Source organism: Raphanus sativus, chromosome 2, assembly GCF_000801105.2.
Source record: "Raphanus sativus cultivar WK10039 chromosome 2, ASM80110v3, whole genome shotgun sequence".
Classification (NCBI taxonomy): Eukaryota; Viridiplantae; Streptophyta; class Magnoliopsida; order Brassicales; family Brassicaceae; genus Raphanus; species Raphanus sativus.
In genome coordinates, this window is record NC_079512.1 from 29,462,742 (window position 1) to 29,484,808 (window position 22,067).

Consider the following 22,067-nt stretch of genomic DNA (forward strand, 5'->3'; position numbering starts at 1 on the left):
AAGAAGTGAAATCATTTTAACGCAAACAAACCTCCTCACAGTTTTTAATCTTTATAAACAAAAACTCAACTAAACATTCCCAAAACTTGCATTCCTATGCATAATTACATCTGTTTGTATATATGATACTAAAAATTACCAAACCGATGGGAAAACTAAAGGAATATATCCATGTACAAACTGATGCAACTTCAACATTGGTCTACGTGAGAGGAGAACATATATATTTATATTATTATTAATATGTGTTTTTAGACAGAAAAACGTACTATCAAGATATGACATAGATCGTCCGTATCAAATATTCCTGACACCTAATCTAAGAGATTTTGTTATCTGTACGTTTTACCCAATTAATTGATAGTTACACTTTTATTCTTTAGCTGCAAGAGGCAAAAATGCACATGGGTTAAAGTAGATTCTCTTAGAAAAAGGCTTCATCATAGTTAATCCATAATATGAAAGCTTACGTACTTTAGAAAGTTATAAATAGACGACCCTTATAGAACATCGACTGCATCAAACACAAAATCACTTCTCATCTTCTCCCATAGATATCACACTTTCTCTACTACTTTTGCAGTTTTCATCCTTAATCTAGCATCCGCTATCATTATTTCCAAGTTGCTTTCGGAACACACTTTTACATTACTACAATAATGGAAAAGTTACAGAAGATGATCTCCGAGAAGTCAGTAGTGATCTTTAGCAAGAATTCGTGCTGCATGTCTCACACAATCAAGACTCTCTTCTTAGACTTTGGTGTAAACCCTACGATCTATGAGTTAGATGAGATCAATAGAGGAAATGAGATAGAGCAAGCATTGGCTCAGCTCGGCTGCAGCCCCACCGTGCCCGCGGTTTTCATAGGAGGTCAGCTCGTTGGTGGAGCCAATCAAGTCATGAGTCTTCATCTCAATCGCTCTCTACTTCCAATGCTTAAGCGGGTTGGGGCGTTATGGCTTTGATTAAATATAGAGATATACTTACGTAATAAACATGCAGGTAGATTTTGGCTAGTGTTTGTACTTCTCCTTTCCCCTGTTTATATTTATATATTTATATAAATATGCAAGGATTAATAAAAGAGTATTGTATGTACTGCCACTTGAGAATGTATAAATATGGATTAATGTTAAGTTTGATACCTCCAATTATTGTAAACAAATTCGATGTATCTCAGTCAATACGGAAACTCAATTACTTCTCAAATATGCACTCAAGAGTATCAGATTCACTAGTATGACATCCACTTTGATATGTTCTCAATGGTGTTCTTATGATTAAATTTAATAAAATATAAAGTAAGACAGAGATTAAATAGCAGCTCTTCTTCGAGAGAACTCAAATCCTATTTGTCACTTAATTACTGGTTTATCTTTTAAAGAAAAAATATAAAATACATATTAATTAAAAATACTAGTATTTAAGAGACTCATCTATATTCTACTCCCTCCATTTTCTTTTATAAGTCGTTTTAGAATCTCGCACATAGATTAAGAAAACATCATTAATTATTTATATTTTCTAGACAAAAATATCATTAATTATTTACATAACCACAAATCAACCAATGAAAAAATAGAAGACATATATTATCATTGGTCATACAACATTAACTGTTAATAAATTTTACATAGAAAATCGAAAACGTCATATAATTTGGAACAAAAAAATTTCTCTAAAACGACTTGTAAAAAAAAGGAGGGAGTATTAATTAAGAGTTATCGTCTTAAGAGAAACGTCTCACTCACAAATTCTAAATATGAAATCTGAATAAACTAAAGCAACAACACTAAAATGATGTCTCATTTGGGAAGATAAACGAAAGAAAGCAGTTTAAGAAAAAAAAAAGCAACAACACTGAACTTTTTTCTGAAAATAGATAGTAACAGCAACATTCCACCTGAATCAGAGTCTTTCTTCCCTCCACAAGTAGTTAACTAATTAATTCTTTGTCCACGTCATCAGTATTTGAATCTTTTGCTGCTTCCATCAATTGTTTCCAGCGCTTCTTCTTCTTATAATAAATCTGCAGAGGCGTATCAGTTAACTACTATATTTAATCCATAATGTACGTTTAATGCATATCATGATCCAATACATAGGAAACTAAAGTCGGAAGTGTAAATTTTTTTTTGAATGAACGTTTAAGGCATATAATAATCTTAATGCTATAAAACGGATTTGTTAGTATACTGCATGATCCGAGTTTAGAATACCTTACTGTCTTTAGAATGCCTTCTAACTCGAACTCATAACAGGAAGTGGATCATCTATTAAAGACCACTATGTTAATCACTTAATTTGGATGACATCCAAGTCTAGACGAATTAAATGATGATAATTTAGTTTTCAGAAGAATGATATGGATACACACAAATCCCAAAATATTACCATTAGACTAGTACTATTTGGTTATGATATTTTATGTATATTTTGGATTTGGATAGTAGACTTCAATGAATATGCAGCTTTTGTCCTTATGAATAGCGACTCTCCGTATCACAGTTCGGCCGCCATACGTACATCAAGGAACAGATAAAACGTTTATTTAAAAGGAATCTCACTTTTGTTCCCTCGATGAGTCTTATCCTGGAGAAGTGATATCGAATCTCTGCGATGTCAAGAATCATAAATTCTTTTGCTTTATTCCCAAATTGATTTATGATGAAATTTTATGAAAAAAAGAAGAAACATTTGAATGTCAGTGAAGAAGCCACGTAAATCACCAAATACAAAAACAAAACAAGAATAAGATTATTCTGGAGATATACCATACGATCTCTCGTCTACGCAGAGGAGGGTGATGCAGCTTTTGTCATATTTTTCATCGGTAAATATTTTTCAAAAAAATATTATCATATAGTATTACTTGTATACAAATTATTGACTTCATCGTGTGTCCAATCTCATTGTCAATATGTTTCTTTTGAGATTATTACAAAATTGTGAACGATGTAACATCAAAACTAGTACAAATTGAATAGGTGCAATTTCAATTATTAGGGTATTCCTCATATAGGTTCTTCATTTAAGAAAACAAAACGTACATATTCATGTAATATAAGAAAATGAAATGGATTTTTTTACATGAAAAATAAAAATGTTATTATGGGACAAATGTGTATTTTGACACTAAGGCATCAAAGACATGACATTGTTCGTCCGTATCAAATATTCCTCACAGTCACATCTGATCTAAGAGAGTTTTTATCTGTACGTTTTACCCAATTAGTTGATAGTTGCACCTTTTATTCTCTGGCTAGCTGTAAGAGGCACAAAGGCAAGAGGAATGAAACTCTTATATACTCTCGAACGTCGTCCACTATCTCGATTTTCATTGTTCTATTTATTTTTATCTTTTAGTATCTTCTGGCTACTTTACTTGTGCTAAAGTTGTTTCTCCCTGAGAAAGGCGTCATAAGTTTAAACTCATATTATGAAAGCTATATATAGAGGACCCTTATAGACCATTCACTACATCAAACACATAAACTCAAAGTCACCTCTCATCTTCACCCAACTATCTCACAGTCTCTCCATAAGTTCTCTGGCAATTCAATTTTCATCCGTAACCTCTTTTTCAATCAAAACACAACTATTTCCATCCTCCCCGAGTTTCTTCTCGAACAGCATTCCCAATACAACACCAATGGATAAGCTACAGAAGATGATTTCCGAGAAGTCAGTAGTGATCTTTAGCAAGAACTCGTGCTGCATGTCTCACACAATCAAGACTCTCTTCATAGACTTTGGCGTGAACCCAACGATCTATGAACTCGACGAGATCAACAGAGGAAAGGAAATAGAGCAAGCATTGGCTCAGCTTGGCTGCAGCCCGACTGTTCCGGTGGTGTTCATTGGAGGGCAGCTCGTTGGTGGAGCCAATCAAGTCATGAGCCTTCACCTTAATCGCTCTCTTGTTCCCATGCTTAAGCGAGCTGGTGCATTATGGCTTTAATATTGTAATGATGAAACTAAGTTTAGTGGACAAAACAAAAATAAATACATACATAAATGTGTGTATGAGTTATTGATACGTCTATCTATGTTTTGAAAAGATAGATTATGCGAGTACCAGTTTTGTAATCTGTGGGTTTATATAAGAATAAAATCATTGACTATGATATTAACTTTTCAATGTTTATATTTTTATACTTTTTATAATTGCATATATGCGATGTATCCATAGTTCATGTGGACTGAAAATAACTACATTTTATTGGGGTGAAAAGGAATCGCGGATACATCTGTACAACATGCTCCAACACATACAAAAAAAAAGGCTACCTATGTTTGATATCAAGTTAGATAAGACATTTTATAAGCAAATAGTATTGTATTATATACTGGCAAGTTTAAATGATGACGAGTATACTTTGAATCAAGTTGGAGTTTTGGTTTATAATAACAACGATCAATAAAGCTACCTATGTTTGATATCAAGTTAGATTATTTGCTAGAGAATAACCCTAAAGAGAGAAATGGGGCTGTATTTGCACTCGAATCTACTTCTAGTTAAATTCCTAAACTGTATATATTTACTATTTTTAACAATTAGAATAATTTAGCTGGTTTATATATCTCAATCTCAACAATCTAAAACATATAGTTTTTGGAGTAGATGTGACAGAGTTGATCCAGTATTGCACCCAAAAAAAAGAGTTGATCCAGTATCAATTCTTGGGGGTAGATAATAATTTTAAAGAGTAATGTATTGCCATCTATTATACAATAAAAACTGTAGTAATTAAAAATATGTATTTCTAATGTCCAGATGTTTTACATGTAATTCGTAGTCTTTCAAAATATTCTGTGAACTATGGAAAATAACATCACGTGGTAGATGGCACGCAGCACATAACAAACTAAAGTGCAAAATCATTTATTGTGCATACAGACATTTTCATCATATAAAAGTATAGAACTTATATTATCTGTTTTAATTCGTACGGAATCTCAAGCTTTAACCACTCGAAGTGGTTCATTCTACTCAGTTAATATATCGTCCTTTTTTTTGTCAACTATTTCTTTCATTCAACTTAAAGCACAAAAGTTATAACATTCATACATTCAAGGTTAAACTTTGCCAGAGAAAAAAACTGAACATTATCAATACATGGAATGAAACTAAAAGATAGAGGATTGAAGAGAGTAGCAAGGCTTCTACCGTCATAGAGAACACCTGCGATCTCGTTCAAAACAGACCCTAAGCACAGGGTAAATATGAAGACTTGAGAGTCTGAGAATATATGAAAACTAAGGAGGTTTATTTCCTTAGCCTTGAGAAGAGCTGAGCAAAGCTTCAAGGCTCCAACCATGAGTGCAGAACCCACCAACGCTCGAGAAGCTTCATTTGCATCTTGACAGTTCCAGACAATTTTACAAGAGAAAGCCAATAAAGTCTCAAAGGCCGTCATGTTCAAGAGATCAGTGTCAAAGATTGCTGAAAAGGAAGCGAGTGAGGTCATAGTTTCTGCATCTGAGAGAACCATCTTCAACACCAAGTCACCTATAACAACACCACTCAAAGCAGGTTGAAGTTTTGGAAAGAGAGCAAGCTCCATAAAGGAGAACTCAAGTCTATAATAGACTAAAGAAACCAGAAAACCAACGTTATGGTTTTTCTTTCCAATATATCGTCCTCTAGAGCTGATTATAACTAAAGAAAAGGTATTAAAAATTACGCTAGTTAACGTGCAACTGATAGTCACTACACAATTTTGGCGTAGTTGTTAATAGCTATTGACAAGTGAACATTTTTCTGCAAGTTGTGAAAATTTGTAATACTTATCTTATACCAAATCTATCATCAAGTAAAATATTTTTAAGAAAAATTGCGACGAATCTGTCATTAATATTTTTCACCATCCATCTACTAATTTGTCGCAGTGATCGTTCAACCTCATTATTAAAAATGACGTTCTAACCATTAAACAACAACTAGGTGAAGAATTGGATTCTACCATATACGGAACTCCGCTGGATTGTTACATATATATTCTATGTTCTAGGACAGTACGGGCAAGTGGCGGGATTGGATGTGATTTAGCATATCACGTACATATGCATATGTCGGTACGTGAATCACGTACATTGAAAATGATGATATAACCTTGTATCGGTGATATAAGAATAACGACTCCTGAGATCAGCATTGGGCCACTATTAATATTTCTAAGAACAAAAAGCATAATTGTGACTTTCAATTTTGATTTGGATTTTTTTTTTGGAATATACCACGTGATTGCTTCACTGTTGTTCTTCGCCACAAGCTTGACTTTCCAAGAATTATGTTCGCCGAATTGGGAATAAAGCTCAATTTGTTTGATCCGTGACATCGTAAGATTCGATTTCTTGCATGACGATAAGGCTGAAACTAAACCATATAGTTTGCTTTTTTTTTCTCAACTGGCCACGCAAAAACAAAATATTCTTAACATATAATAATATCACACACGATCTCTGGTTTTCGCAAATATTTTATTTTGGAATTACACTAAATATATAATACACACAATAACATACGTTCATATGACACAACATAGTTAAAATTGTACACGGGCTTTATATCATTAAGCGCTTCATTTCCGCAAACATTAAATTAATTTTTATTTATGAAGTAAATATAATAAATGTAAATAAAGTTATATTCACGCGAAGATATCATATAACCTCTTCCTTGTAATTCATATATCGACCTATGCGACAGTTACAAAATAATCTCATCTGCCACTAATATGTTAGACATGACTGATTGTTATCTAGGTAGTTAGAAGTGAAATATTTGCTGCAAGCTGAGTAAATTTATGATACGCATTTTGTAACACTTTTTTTTGTTCAATGCATTTTGTAACACTATCATCAAGTTTTACAGAAAATGTTTTCTGTTAATTTGGGCAAAGCCATCATTTAGTTTTTTTTAAAACTATCCATCGACAAAATTTTGTGGAAGTGATTGTTCAACCTGGTAATAGAATTGACGTTACAACTTACACAACGTGTGTAAAGGATAGTACGGGCCAGTTGCGGAGAATTAGATGTGATATGCATATTACGTACATAAGTTGCGTCGGTATACATTGAAAATGATGATAACCTTGTATTCTGATATAAGAATAACGACTCTTGAGATCAAAATTGGGCCACCACTAATATCATTTGAAGAAGAAAAAGAAAAACTATGACTTTATAGTTTTTGCGATCTATCTTCTTTAATTTGCCATGACCTTGACTTAACACAAATCTTATTCATCGACTTGGGAATAAAGCCGGATTTGGTTTGATTCTTGACATCGTAATATATTCGAATTCCATGCATAACGATAAGGCTAAAACGGAACCACGTAGATTGCCTTTGTTGCACAAGTGGTCATAAGAAAATATTCGAATTCTTGAAATTGTATCATGCGATCTCGAGTTTTCTCAAATACTGAAGAAGCGAAGGAGCTATATCCCTTTTATATGCCGTATCTAGAAGTTAAAACTATGTCAAAGAGGTGAGACCAAAGATCCAAAGATAAATGATAGTAAATCGGATATCGACATATTATTTATCCAACTGATGAACAATCATATCGAACGGGTATCTTAGAATGTTTTGTATACATATCTTGAGTACAAATAACCGTTACAAAATAATTAAGATTACTATAAAATCTAATATATTGCAGTTTTCTACAGCTCATAAATCTGAATGAATTACATGATTCGTCCGTATCATATTATTCTTCACAGCTAAGATTTTGTTATCTATTTTCTTAAAAAGGACTTAAACACTGATTTGTCCCTTTCCTAGTTGATAACATTTTTGATCCTTAACTCTAGCTTTTGTTAGTGTGTATAAGCCAAGAGTAACTCGACCGACCATAACTCCAAATTTTTACATATATTCCACTATATATCTTATCTTAAGTGAGGATTCTTAACTTTCTTTCAATTTTTTTTTTTAAAATGGCAAACTGTTCCCCTCGAATTAATCAGTTAGATTTGATATATATATATGCTTCAGAAACTTATACATAATAGTCTTAAACTTTTAGTCCAGTAATTGGGTAAACCCAATTACTGGACTAAAAGTTAATGATATGATAAAAAGGATTTTCACTAGGTACATACATACACATATGATATGATATGACTACAGTTAATGAAAATAGAATAAAACTGACTCCAAAGTTAGATAATAACATGATGTTACTTGTATGAATTTATATGGAATAGTTTAGTTTTCTAGATTTGACAATTTTCTCTTTCTTAGCATTTCTTTAATATTTTGTGTAACTATTCTAATATTACTTCTATTTTCTGTTCTTATAAGAGTCTATTACGTTAGAAGCTTTGAACCATTGATACTCAATGGATTTTTCAGTAATAAAATAGAAAAAATTAAGAAAATTAGGAGAGGAAGAAGAAAAAGTATCTCAAAAATGATAGTATTAGATACTCTTAAAAACTTAAAACACCACATGTCTATTTTGAATTAGTCCGTTTTATCAAAATAATTAATTTTAATTAAATAATTAAATTAATATTAAAATAATAATACTTTTAGTTAACATCTCCTACTTAAGAAACTTACCATTGAGGTTGCTTTTAGTACTTCTAAAAATCAGACACGTAACATTATGTCCACAAGATGAGAGGACCAAGATTCGAACAATAGCATCTAGAATCCTCATTTTCATTTGTGTACATGCATTCGCGAAGTTGCTACATTCGTGAAATTTTCATATATAAGAGCACTTATATGGTCGATCTTTAACACATCAAACACAAGAACAAAAAGTCACTTGTCTCATATTGATCCTAAAATTCTTAAAGCTTTCTAGTTTCCACTTCTGATATCTCATTCCGATAAAGAAATTATCATATTTCCTCTGAGTTGGTAATTAGTTTTACATATTCTAAAAAGTTAAGTTCTTTTAAAATCCATACTATTAGCACCAATGGAGAAGGTACAAAAAATGGTCTCTGAGAAACCTGTTGTGATCTTCAGCAAGAACTCGTGCTGCATGTCTCACTCAATCAAGACTCTCTTCGTCGACTTTGGCGTGAACCCAACGATCTATGAGTTAGACGAAATCAACAGAGGAAAGGAGATAGAACATGCACTCGCTCAGCTAGGCTGCAGCCCGACCGTGCCAGTGGTGTTCATAGGAGGGCAGCTCGTTGGTGGAGCCAATCAAGTCATGAGTCTTCATCTCAATCGCTCTCTTATCCCTATGCTTAAAAGCGTTGGAGCGTTATGGGTTTAGTTATTAATTAAACACACAAACTAACGAATCTCATCAAGTCTGCACGTACGTACCTTGCTAATTATTCTAACTAGATTCTTTCTCCGCGCTACACGCGGAAAAGTGTGTTGATTGTTTATTTTCCGATCATATGTTTCAATGTTTGTGTTTGGAATGAGAGTGTTGTATTTCTCAAAGCAATGAGAAAGTCGGTGAATTATTTAGGGGAACTCAATCCAGTAAAAATAAACTAATTATAATCAAACCTAGCCGAGATTAAAAAGTGGTTTTAGTTTGGTAATACATAATATAGTGAATAGATGTGATTTTTAAGAAACCGCGCTATCCAGAATATTCCGAATAAACGTGGTTTACTAAAATTTCTTTATAATGATAACTTAAATATTTTGTTTCTCCATAGCCTGAGTCATCTGCATTTGTTAAATGGAACACACTTATTTACATAGTTAGAAGTTTATATACTTTGGCCGAAAATATTTTCAAACCCCTAAATTTTTTTCCCTGATGTGACATAGGAATATCCTTCGTGCAAGTGCCTGGACCAGGGTACGAACTCTCCCTCCAACATATTTTTTATTTTCAGCCATTTTCCGTTTTTGGCAGATTTAAATTTTGAAATTTGGTTACTAAATTTATGATTTTTTAAACATATAGTTTCATTTTCATAAATCATTAATTTATATACATACTATTCATATAAGTAGAAATAAAGCATTGTTTTATTTGTTTTATATTGAAAATGTAATACACCATTGTTTTTTAACACTTCTATAAATTTTGATAATATTTAATAATATTAAGTTAAATTAAAATTACATCAATGCAATTTAGTTAATGTATAAAAGGTAAACATAATCTTTTCTTACTTTATACACAAAACACATATGATAAAACAGAAAATCATAAATGAAACTTATACATATGATAATAGATGTCACTAAAACAATGATCATCCAAATACTTCGTACACTGAATCTCTATCTCTTGAATAATCTAGGAATATTTGTTTTGGCTTGAAACATACAATAAAAATAACTCCGCGAAACTCCTAGCCCTTTTGCTTAAACCAAAAAATAACTAAATAAAATATATTTTATCTTACAATAAAAATATATAAGAAAAATACACCTTTTATCTTAATTTTCTTTTTCTATTTTGGTGATATGTGTGAATGTTTACTTTAAAATTTATTATTATGGACTGAAATTTGGGCATTTTCTTGTTAAAGGTTGTTAATTATTATTGTTGATATTTTGGATTTTTTGAAAGATGGGTTTGATCTAAGCTGTTAGGTCTAACTATTAAAATGGAGCATGAAGCTTTTGAATCATTTAGAATGGTATCAAACGTTCAAATGTTTAAACATTGTGACCATTGTGTATTGTGTTTAGGTGGGGTTGTTTGTTTATTATGTTTATTGAGTTTTTTTTCCTACGCGGTCGACAAAAATGTTGTTTTTTCTACGTGATGCAAAGATTATATTCTAAATCTAGTTTTTTTTTCAATTTTTGGGAAATAACTTATTCTCACATAATATTATAATTTAAATTCATAAGATTATGGATATATATGAGATGATTGGCAGTGAATGTAGCTTTATGTTTTTGGCTGTAGAATTTAGTGAATAGAATTATTTGTTTTGTTTTTTTTACTGTAACTTCCAAAGCACTATTTTTTTTGCTACAAACTAAAAAATATTACTTTAGGAAGTAGATACAATACATAAATTAAAAGTGTTTTAGTTGTGAAATTAGATTTTATCATTGTTTATTTTTGTTGTGTTTCATTCTTTTCAGTTATGCAAATATGCAATAAATTTGAACCTTTTTATAAATTACTAAAATGTTTTTTATTAAAAATTTACTAAAATGCTTTTTAATGTATTTTCACAGATTTTTGGATTTCACAAAGCTCCTTTTCACTCCACATTATGAGCGCAGTTCTCACCTAGCTCTCCTCATGACCACTGTTATTGTTTCCATAAAACTTTTTAGACTTTGGTGGTGTTTCCTTTGGGATCATTTTTATATTCGAACTCCTCACGAAATTACTCAATTTAAGATTCTACCTCCAATGTCGAGAACAATGCTTCGCTTTCACCTCATGATATGATGAGATTAATATTTTGCTGCTGCTCTTCTTACGGTTAAGGTTCGGTGACTGGGGCCAAGTCAGAGAAACTGTGAGGGATTTTTATCGCTGTAGTGATGATGTAACTTCCGATAGCAAACCAAGTGGGGATTTGGTGTTTGAGGAAGAACCTTGTACGACGCTGGTCATCGTATGATTGTTTTGGGCTAAATGGAGAACCAGTTGGGTCTTCTTCGATGGTGAATGATGTTCTTGTAGTTCCTCGAAGCTGTACAGATTAAATAGTCCTGAAATTGTCCGGCTAAGCACTTTGCAGAAATTGTATCAACCATCTCCTAGGATTAACCAACTAATTGTTAAGATATACAAAGAGTTATCAGTAGTACCTCTTCCGGGTCAAGCAATGAGGTTTCCCAGAGCAATCCAGTCATCCCTCTCATCCCACCAATCACCTATATTTAGAAGGGGCTGAAATGAGTGATTCAAGGGCAGGATTATTTTTTTTTTAAAACACGTGGGTCATCATGTCTTTACCATATCAACAGTGATGTTTTAAATAGGTTCACTGCAAGTAGTCTGCCTTAACTTCTCAGAAACAATCTCAACCAAAAGTAACCACAATATACAAATTCAATGGAAAATGAGTCAAAACATCAGAAAATTTACATTTCATGTAAAAACGGAGAGACAAAGCTTTTACCTATTGTTCCGGATTCAACTCTTGCAGCTGCGATTTGAGGTCCTGTGCATTTGACATCATTTAACACAAAATAAGAGAGCAGCAAGTCGAAAAGCAATCTCAGGATACCAAAAAAAAAGAAAAAACATAGCATTTTGTATACAATAGAAGGAAGATCACACGCAAAACACAGAAACAAAAATTACCATATCGGTAGAGATCTGCATCTGTTTATCTTCTTAATTCATTGCTGAGTCGAAGATTGTTGCGAAGGAACAATAATATCAAAGAGAGAGATAAACTTAAAGAAGGATTTATAATAGCAGAGTTTTGTATACCTACTGGAGACCATGCATGCTGCTGGGTTCGCCATCTGCAGGAAACCAATTTCCTTTTTATTTATTTCAGTGAGAGGCCAAATTATCCCTCGAAGAGAGAATACCTCCCAAGAGAACAGAGATGTTGATTATGTATGGGTATATCATCCCAGCACCCACATATATGTTGCTGAAAATCAAAGTAGAACCTGTTTGTACATCAAGACTTTAACATTGTGATACAGAGAGGAAAAAAAAAACAATAAGCCAGCTTCAGCGTATTGTTTGTTGAGCTTACTTGTATTGGTCAGCTTTGAGTCCAAATGATGGGAAATTTGAGAACCCACAATTCTCTCCTTCAGTGAAGAACCATTAGAAGAAACTCCAAAAGAAGCTACAGGAGAGGAATCTACCCAACATCATCACTTGTTTCCTGATGCAGAGAAGCAGTATAGAGTAAAAAGAAAGCAGACAAGTCAAAACTAATAAGCATAAAGTGAAGAAATGAAAGGTACCTTGAGGGGTATGGAAGCTGTTGATAAGATGAGCAGTTGTAGTACCACTTGGGTATGTTAGTTTGAAGTCTATTACCATTATCTGCAAACAAATAGAAACTGATCTCTTCAACTCATTGTCCCTTAGGTTTTGGTACACATTAGTGAAAGCATGAAAGAAAAACTGAAACCAACCTTTCACCTTTCGCAGGGGAACAACAGAGAAGAGACCAAGAAAGCTGGCGACAAAGAGGAAACCGATAGTCCAACCCAAGGAAAAGTCCTTGAAGCCACGGGAAGCATTTCCTGATTGTCAATTCGTTTACTCATGCCAAAGAGGTATGTCCCTGATCAACAATGTCTCGATTTAATCTTTCGTAAGCAAGTGGTACCACCCACTCCGTTATATTACGCTTTGTTGTTGCGCTTAGTCTCTCAACTCGTCTCTTACCACGCCCCCGGCTTCTGATTCTTTCCCTGATCCAACTCTTTCTGTGTGTTTTCTTGAAATTTCCAACAAAAGGAATAAACTTTACATGAAAACCATTAGAGACGAAGGAAAGGCATGAAGATTGGAGCATTAATAGACTCCAAAATTGATATAAAATTTTAAACAGTAATCATGAAGAACACCATAACAGATTATTGCAGTAACCAAACAAAGGAAAGAGCACCATAACAGATTTAGCCGATAAGACTTATTGCAGTAACCAAACTAAGGAAAGATCAGAAAAATCCATAAACGAAAGAGGGAGATTTTAAAAATCATCGGAGTCGATGAATTAAGAAGATAAACAGATATGTACCATCAAATCCTTTTCCACAACAGCGAACTCGAGAATCGGCGTTTTTTATTAGTCACATTTTTAACGTTACGGAGGGGAAGCTAAGAGGTGAAAGGAACCCAATCGACAATTGTTTACGATGATAGGGTTTGTTCATCGCAGAAAGATGAAATGATCGTGAGATGAGCTACTTGGCTTGGACGAAACTGCGATTGAAGCCCAACTGATCTAAGTAACGTCTGACGTGGCGAGAACTTCTTCTCCTATTGGCCAATTTAATCTGCTGACGTGGACACTCTATCTATGAAGCTTATTTGCCTTTTAATATAGTATTGATCGGAGTCGATGAATTAAGAAGATAAACAGATATGTACCATCAAATCCTTTTCCACAACAGCGAACTCGAGAATCGGCGTTTTTTATTAGTCACATTTTTAACGTTACGGAGGGGAAGCTAAGAGGTGAAAGGAACCCAATCGACAATTGTTTACGATGATAGGGTTTGTTCATCGCAGAAAGAGGAAATGATCGTGAGATGAGCTACTGGGCTTGGACGAAACTGCGATTGAAGCCCAACTGATCTAAGTAACGTCTGACGTGGCGAGAACTTCTTCTCCTATTGGCCAATTTAATCTGCTGACGTGGACACTCTATCTATGAAGCTTATTTGCCTTTTAATATAGTATTGATGTTTTTTTGGTGTAGTAATTACTCTAATGTTTTGTAAGAATAAAGTATCTAAGTTGTCAGGCATAGACTATGTGAGGTTGCCTATTTTCATAACGTGAGTATCGTAATTAATAAAATCAGTTTGAGCTGAATTTATCATTCTCTTTTTTTTTATCAAGCATCTCGTTTCTATAAAAACATTGTTTTTAAAAATTGTATGACGGTGTTCAGTCGTAATTAGCATAGAACCATATCCTAATTAATATGATGGTATACATAAATTAACCAATTTCAGACCCCAAAATAAAATTATCCAATTACAACTTTACCTCTGAACCATCAATTAACCAACAATACCATACAGTAGAACCTCTATAAATTAATACTCGATAAATTAATAATCTCTATAAAATAATAAATTTCGCCAGTCCCAATTTGGGCTAGTGTAAAATATGATACAAATCGATAAAATAATAAGATAATAAAATTTTTAAAACTCCTATGTTAATATATAGTCCCATTAAATCATAAATTAATAATCTATCAATATATATTTTTTATATAAGTACAAAATAAATATTATATTGTTGGTTACAATGAAAATAAATCTATTGTCTTAATATTTTAATATATTTTGATAGTATTTAGTAAATATATCAAAAAATCACATAACAGTTCTATAAAACATAAAATTATACACCAAATAAGACAATAAAACCATATGAAAGTAAAATTTCTAAAATTTAAATAATGTATATATGGTAAAATCAAATATTTTCTTATTTTATAAAAAAATAGAAAATAGAAAGAAAAAAAATCTAAAAAAGGAAACTTTTACAAATTAATATCTCTATAAATTAATAAAATTCTAAAGTCCCAACATTATTAATTTATAGAAGTTCTACTGTACTTAACTAAGTCGTTTTGGCCTAATAGTAAATGTCTTTCAAAGGAACCTTCCGCTCTGGGATCCGAATAACATTGGTCACCTAGTTGTGTTTTAAATAGATTTAATGTCCAAGTATATCCGGATATAAAAACTCATAGAATTAGTATTTGAACCTTAAAAAATCTTTGGAATCTCCATAATTATCAAAAAAAAAAAAAATTAAGCATGTCCTCGAACCTCATCCTAATATGGTGTACATATTTCACAATTCATACCATCCAAAAATTTACCTTGAAGAGTTAGAATACTTGAACTTAATGATTAGTGTGACTTCTGATGCGAGGCACAACACTTATATTTTCAAATATGCTCGGGAAATTGGGTCGTGTTGACGAAGCTTATGAGTTGCCGAAAAGAATAGAAGTTTGAGCAGAAAGTGACAAGTGCGATTAATAGTAATACTATCAAATCAGAAAGTGGCAAGTGCGAATGTCGCATTATCTTATGCTTTCAGAATCCTCAAGAGTAGAGATGGATGGGAATTAAGGATTCCAGTTTATGCTATTCATGTTGGGGATTCATGTATAGAGAAGAGAATGAAGGAAAGAAGAGGACACAAGGGATGCTGAACATGATCACCGCAAAAGAAAAAAAGTGTTTCCCTTCCAATAAAAAGTTTGTAACAAACTGAAACAGGTTCAGATGGGATAGAGCAGCGTCTTGTCACAACTCATATCCAATCTCATAAATGACTATATCCAAGCAACCTACTACTCTTTCTATATTATTCTATAATTAATCTTCAGTACCCAGAGACCAAAAAAGAAGAAAGAACATGAGAGTTACTACTGCAAACTTGTTCCCCACCTCTCCAAAGTCTTCCTATCCTAATCCATTCAAAGGGTAACCAATCACTATCAGCCTTGAATGGATTAGGCCTTACAAAATTTGCTAAATTAATGAGACTATTCTATGGAAGCTCATGAAACCAAAAGGAAAAATCTAGATCCAAGCCCCTCCGGGCTTCCCTTCTTAAAACACTATTCTATTCTTTTATAGGACCAGAGCCTATGTACAAAATAGAGTCGACTACACTATGGGCCACGGTTTCTTGATGTACGTAAGACATCCCTGGCAACCTCAATCAACTGAATAAGCGCTTCCACATCATGGAAACTAAAATCGACAACTTCCTTGATTGCAGAGACACAGTCTTTGTGCTTCGTTTCTTCAGAGGTGACAATAGTGACTGCTCCAAGAGCATGTTGGGATTTTGCCGATGCTTCCATTGCCAGATTCATACTCTCTGTCTGTATCAGATCAAAGTAAAATATCAGCTTATGCAACACAAGGACCTTAGTTCTCCATAGTACATGAGACTGATATGTTCAACTACGCACACATCAATCTTTCTCACTGATTCCCATGTGGAACTCTATGAACTTGTTCAACTAACAAACTCTAGTTCAATATATAAATTATCCATGAAAACTCTCGTACAATATATCCTTTTTTAGTGCATCAAGTGTTGCACTAGAGATATAAGGAAAGTATTCTTTGGTCAATATATTTTGTATCAACCAATTTAAAGGACTTAAGATTTCACAAAATCAAATCCAGCTCACATTTTCATATGCTCCTAATGTATCATTCCAATAATTGATGAATATGGGGATAACTTACAACTTCTAGTAGCGGAACAAAATTTTGATGGGTTTTAGCAAGAGGGAGAAGGTTTCCAAGACCATGGGAAATACTTCTTTTTGTTTTAGCAGACTTATCAATCACTCCTTGGTGACAAAAGCTATCCACATCAGATGCAGATGATGAGGGTGATTCACCTGAAGTAACAATCATATAAACAGAATATAACTTTATACATATTTCTCTAGTTTTTTTTGTCAGATATTTCTCTAGACAATGAAAACTACTAAAATTCTGAATTCAAAATAACATTGAAAAGAGAACTTTCAGAAAGACAAAAAAAAATCCACTCACTGATATTAGCATAAGTGCAAAATCCAAAATTTACCTTGAGGAGTCATCTGTACCATTTTCTGCAATTCATTCCATTCCCCACTCAGACTTAGACTTCTGCAATACACTACCCTCATGCAAGCCACTTCCATACATTTATAGGCCAAAGCAGCCGCAGACATTTCTTTATTTGTTTCATATTGATGGGCACAGCTTCTGTGACAAACAAGCAAAAGTGTTCAGTGACCACAATTCATTAACAATCTACGGCAACACCAACACCTAATTGCATTAAATTCATGAGCAGTTTCCTCAGCTATAAGGAAATGAGAAAGCACAATCATTCACTTACTCTGAGAGTTTTGCAGCAGTATGGTAAGCTTCAAAATGGCTCATCCTCCCATCTTCCACTTTCTCGGGACTGAACATTTCCAGAAGCGAAGCACCAAATAGAAACATGAGAGCCGCGTTGAAGTTGACCTCCTTGTATTCAACATAGTCAAATCCAGAGTCCTGAGTTCATTGACATAGAAAGACATCCAAATTAGTCGCCAAACACAATAAGATGAAAGACAGCAATGGTTCATATTAATGTTCCATCATTTGTTTAATGATAGCAGATGGAACTTTAAGCTTCAGACTACATTAGAGGGAAGACCAAAAATCTGACCTTTAAACAGTCAGCAAGCTTTTTCAGCTTTTCAGCCTCTTGAAGAATGGCATTGACATTCTTAACCCCAGCTCTATTTTCGAGGAACCTTTTCAGACTTGTGCAAGACAAATCACCAAAGTTTGAGGTCTGTTTACATACTTCTGGCTTTGGCTGATTCATGTTTCTCACAGGACTATTGATAATGCCATGAGCTTGTATGCATAAAGAGCCACTACCAGTTGTTGGTTGAGGTTGGTGGTCAGGTTTCTCTTTCGATGGAGGGAGTAATCTTTTCTTTGTGGCTCGCTCTCCATCCGAAGAAGGGTACAAACCATTGTCATGACGCTTTGCTTTCCTCTCTGCTGGAGTACAATCCAGATCTTGCTTACAATGAATTTCTTCTGCTTTTACATCTCTGGAGAGTTTGTTGCCATCACCAGTCTTGATTTGCTTGGAACTTTCATTTGCCTCCTTTTCCTTCTTGATCTTTATCTGAATACCAGTGCCTACAATAATGACAAGTTGCTTTGATTTTTAAAAAAAGACTTAAAGTGCGTTACAAATGTACATCAGCTGTAAAAAGGCCACGACAGACCTGCTGATCGCCCTTTTGCTTTCTCGTCAATCTTATCCTCAGTAAACTTTTGTGACACACCAAAGTCTGTTGATATCTGAGCAGCATTACTAGTTTTTAGCGGCAGCTTTACGTTTTTTATTTTAAGCACGTGTAAGGTACTTTTCGTAGGCTTTGCAGCATCAACCAGGATATTGCTTGAAACTCCTTGTGGCTTTCTCTCAATTAGATTAGGCAAAGAACCAGAAGTTAAAGATTGGTAGCTTTTATCAGCATTACTTGTCTCAGGACCGTAAACCTTAGTACGATGAATGGATGTAATAGCGTTTGTTGTCTCTTCCTGGCTGATGCCACAATGATTCATCCGAGGCCTACAAAAGATTTCAGGAAAGATGTCAAACTTAACCAAAAAGGACTAGTGGATGAAACAAGAAAGACGCACCAGATACAAACTGTACCATATATATTAGAAGGCGAGTGAAATGATGTAGAAACAGAATAGATTAGATACTTACAGCCAGGTTTGCATGCTACACACCCACGTATCAGGCAGCTTATCAGGGTTTTCGCTGAAGGGCAGTAGCCGCCATTTTTTACAGGTATCACATTGGGCCCAATTATCATTGTCAAGACTAGTGGAGACAGGTGCAAGCGCAAGCGCAAAATCAACTTTGTTTGCAGTATCCTTGGAAGGCATCTTTGATAGAACTTTATCACCATGGTTACTTTTGCTACTCTTCGGTTTCAACTTTACTGGATATGTCTTTTTCTCCTTCTCAGCATGTTTCCCAACAACCTTCATTCTGTTTGACTTAGCAAAGCCGACTCTAGGATCACCTTCTTCTACATCCTTTTTGATACCTTTCTGCAAGTTACTTTTTGTTGTAAACCCATCACTAGTAGAATTTATCCCACCTAAACCACAAGTTGTGCTCTCCCTGGCTAAGGGACCAGTGGACGAAACTTTTTGCTTCTTCACCTCACCAATTGATTTAGTCTCATTCAAAGTGGTAGCGTTAAAGCAGTCAACCGCTTTCCTTTTTCTTCCACTTGGAGTCACCCCACAGACTAAAACATCAGAAAGCTTGTTCTGTGTCTGAGTAAAAGGAACCTTCCCTGCCTTGGTAACTGGTTCACTACTTAACAATGTATATCTCTTCTCCTTATCCTTCAAAATAAGCAGATATTCAGGAAGAGGAGACATCAGTAGATCCTCTGGGACAGGGAAGGCAGTCATTTCCTGTTTCATGAAGTTAAATCTTATTAAAATCAAAACCACTTAATCCACAAAAAAGAAATAGTTTTGAACAAAAGAATGTGACATATATAATCTACCTGAAGAATACGGGAGGGAGATTCACTTGTCTTCTCCAGAGATGTATGTGGGAGCATTCTGCTACCATCATCATGGCTGTTTCGGGTCGGCGAATTTGGGGAATCATCGAGACCAAGATCGTTGCAAACCATCGTAACCTTTTGAGACAAGATTTTAGAACCCATTTTGATTCGAACTCTAATAGGCTTATGATCAGTCGAATCATTGCCTGGTGCTCTTGCATCTTCTTTCTTTATGGTGGTAACCTTTCCAGGAGCTTGAGGCAAAAGGGATCCTGAAGACTGATTGGTATGGGAGTCCTGAATACTTGTTGGTTTACAAGATGTAGCAGGTAGTGACTGAAACTTCTGAACAACGTTCTGCGCAAGAAAAGAAAAACAATTTATTACTAACTCATATGTAAAGTACTTATAATACTAAAGTAACAATCAGAACAAGTACTGATCCACTAAAAGGTCTAAGATAATCCATAATAAGAACACAAATTCAAGGAGATATTTTCAAATCCAAATTTTCTCATATACCTTCAGCGGTGAGTTGTTTGGAAATCTTTGAACGTCACTAGTCACCATGGGACTCCTTTGACATGGTGGTGGCACCACCGCAGGAGGACGTTTGTAAGTGGGCAAAAATGATCCATATTTATAGACTGTTGGACCTGACCAGTCATATCATTCTATCAAATTAAGTCTCCACCTCTCAACAGTCTCACTAAAGCCACTGATAATATTACTTACCGAACATATCCAAGGATCCCAGTTCAAATTTTTTTTGAAAGTGGCCTAGTACATTCTGTATCTTCTTGTCCTTCAAAACACAAACAAACCAAAAAACAAAGGCTTTTATTTCAACAATGCAGCAACATAAATATAATACGATCAAGAGGCAGCACTCAGAAGAATCTTAACTATTCAACATAACATAATTAATTAACACAGGGAACATTATTTTTAATGGAAAAAAAACTAGTAAACGAGAATGAAGGCTCACAATGTAGGAGAGATCAAGGTCAAGATCAACATTAGCAGAACACTTAAATTCTCCTTCTTCAAGTTCATAACTTTCTCCCATTCTCAATAACCACCAAAACACTCAACTCTCTGCCCGCCTACAAACCGTCTCGAAAATCCAACATCGGCCACACACACACAACACACAGAAACTGAAATTATAAACAGTCAGATTATCCTCGTAAAGCCCTCAACTTTTTTCAATCTCCAACCACAAAGTTCTGAGTTTTTGATTGTTTGCAAACAAACAAACAAAAAACGCGTAATTTAATCGCTTAATCCCGTTATTAAAAAACCCGAACCAACGATCAGAGACGTTTGGAACGATTTTCGATCACTGAGTCGAGTTGGGAACCCGAGTCGAAAACCGAGGAGGCGGCGAAACAAGGTTTTACGAAACGTTCGCCACTTCCCTTTTGCGTCTCCGTGTTTTTATTGCAAGACAAAGACGCAAACCAGAAGTGTTGTGTTTCTTTTGGAGGGTTCTTCTTTGGTTTAATGATTTTAATCTATTTATTTTACAATTAATTTTTCTGTTTGCCTTTTTTTCTTTTTTTTCTTCGTTTCTTTTCATTTAAAGCTACACAGATATTTACATGTTGTACCCCTATTATTTCGTAGAATTTAACGTTCATAACCTGCTATTTTAAAATAGACAAGACACCCCATATTTTCTTAAGCGTATCGTGTTGTTATTAGCCCCTTCCTTTCCTGGGTCTAGAGGCCCATTATATTTGATGCCACTCCATCCCTAGTATATGAATAACATCCTAAATGTTTGGGTCATCTTGGTATAAAAAAGAAATACCATTCTCTATTCCAAACAACACAATTTATATTGTAAGAAAGTAATAGTCATTATCGTAATAAATATAATTAATAATACCATAAGTAGAGCAATCTCCATTAAATTTTTACTAATCTCTTGTATATTAAAAGAGAAATAACTTTAAGTCAGTAATCTTTCTATCAATGCTGAGGTGGGTAGCCCTTTTCACCTATAATATTTAACAACCTTTTGGTTATAAAGTATAATTTACAAGAGTCTGCTACTCAAGCACTATTTTGTCCGAGGCACATTTAATGCTTACATTTATTCGATCCTTCACAAAGTTATTAACGTGGGATTATTCAACAGACTAACTCACCAAAGGATCCATAATAGCAAACTTCAAATATTCATATCTCAAATGGTACGACTCATTGATATCAAATCTATATTCATTTCCAACATACTTTCAGACCAACCTAATCACTAAGTCAACACAAATACATTTATTGTCAACTTACTTTCAGATATATTTAGGGAGAGGGCAAAGTGAAAACAAACCGAA

At 34.0% G+C, this 22,067-nt stretch overlaps 4 protein-coding genes across 4 annotated transcripts; 3 read left to right on the top strand and 1 right to left on the bottom strand.

Moving 5' to 3' along the window:
• The first annotated feature begins 514 nt into the window (after positions 1-514).
• On the top strand, positions 515-1,154 carry LOC108835156 (monothiol glutaredoxin-S4-like). The gene has a single exon (XM_018608443.2). It carries the CDS (start codon positions 660-662, stop codon positions 966-968), a length of 309 nt encoding a protein of 102 aa, XP_018463945.1. The 5' UTR covers positions 515-659; the 3' UTR covers positions 969-1,154.
• Positions 1,155-3,421: 2,267 nt separating this feature from the next.
• On the top strand, positions 3,422-4,130 carry LOC108835154 (monothiol glutaredoxin-S4). Its single transcript, XM_018608442.2, has one exon. The coding sequence runs from the start codon at positions 3,656-3,658 to the stop codon at positions 3,962-3,964; it is 309 nt and encodes a 102-aa protein (XP_018463944.1). The 5' UTR covers positions 3,422-3,655; the 3' UTR covers positions 3,965-4,130.
• A 4,624-nt stretch (positions 4,131-8,754) lies between these two features.
• Positions 8,755-9,483, top strand: LOC108840233 (monothiol glutaredoxin-S4). Its single transcript, XM_018613068.2, has one exon. It carries the CDS (start codon positions 8,952-8,954, stop codon positions 9,258-9,260), a length of 309 nt encoding a protein of 102 aa, XP_018468570.1. The 5' UTR covers positions 8,755-8,951; the 3' UTR covers positions 9,261-9,483.
• Positions 9,484-15,828: 6,345 nt separating this feature from the next.
• LOC108826537 (cysteine-tryptophan domain-containing zinc finger protein 7) lies at positions 15,829-21,223 on the bottom strand. Its single transcript, XM_018599917.2, has 11 exons — positions 20,714-21,223; positions 20,461-20,530; positions 20,248-20,381; positions 19,723-20,082; positions 18,903-19,627; positions 18,409-18,758; positions 17,832-18,319; positions 17,514-17,674; positions 17,217-17,377; positions 16,868-17,025; positions 15,829-16,494 (listed from the first exon to the last, which is right to left on the bottom strand). Exons 1-11 carry the CDS (start codon positions 20,792-20,794, stop codon positions 16,279-16,281), a joined length of 2,904 nt encoding a protein of 967 aa, XP_018455419.2. The 5' UTR covers positions 20,795-21,223; the 3' UTR covers positions 15,829-16,278.
• Positions 21,224-22,067: the final 844 nt, after the last annotated feature.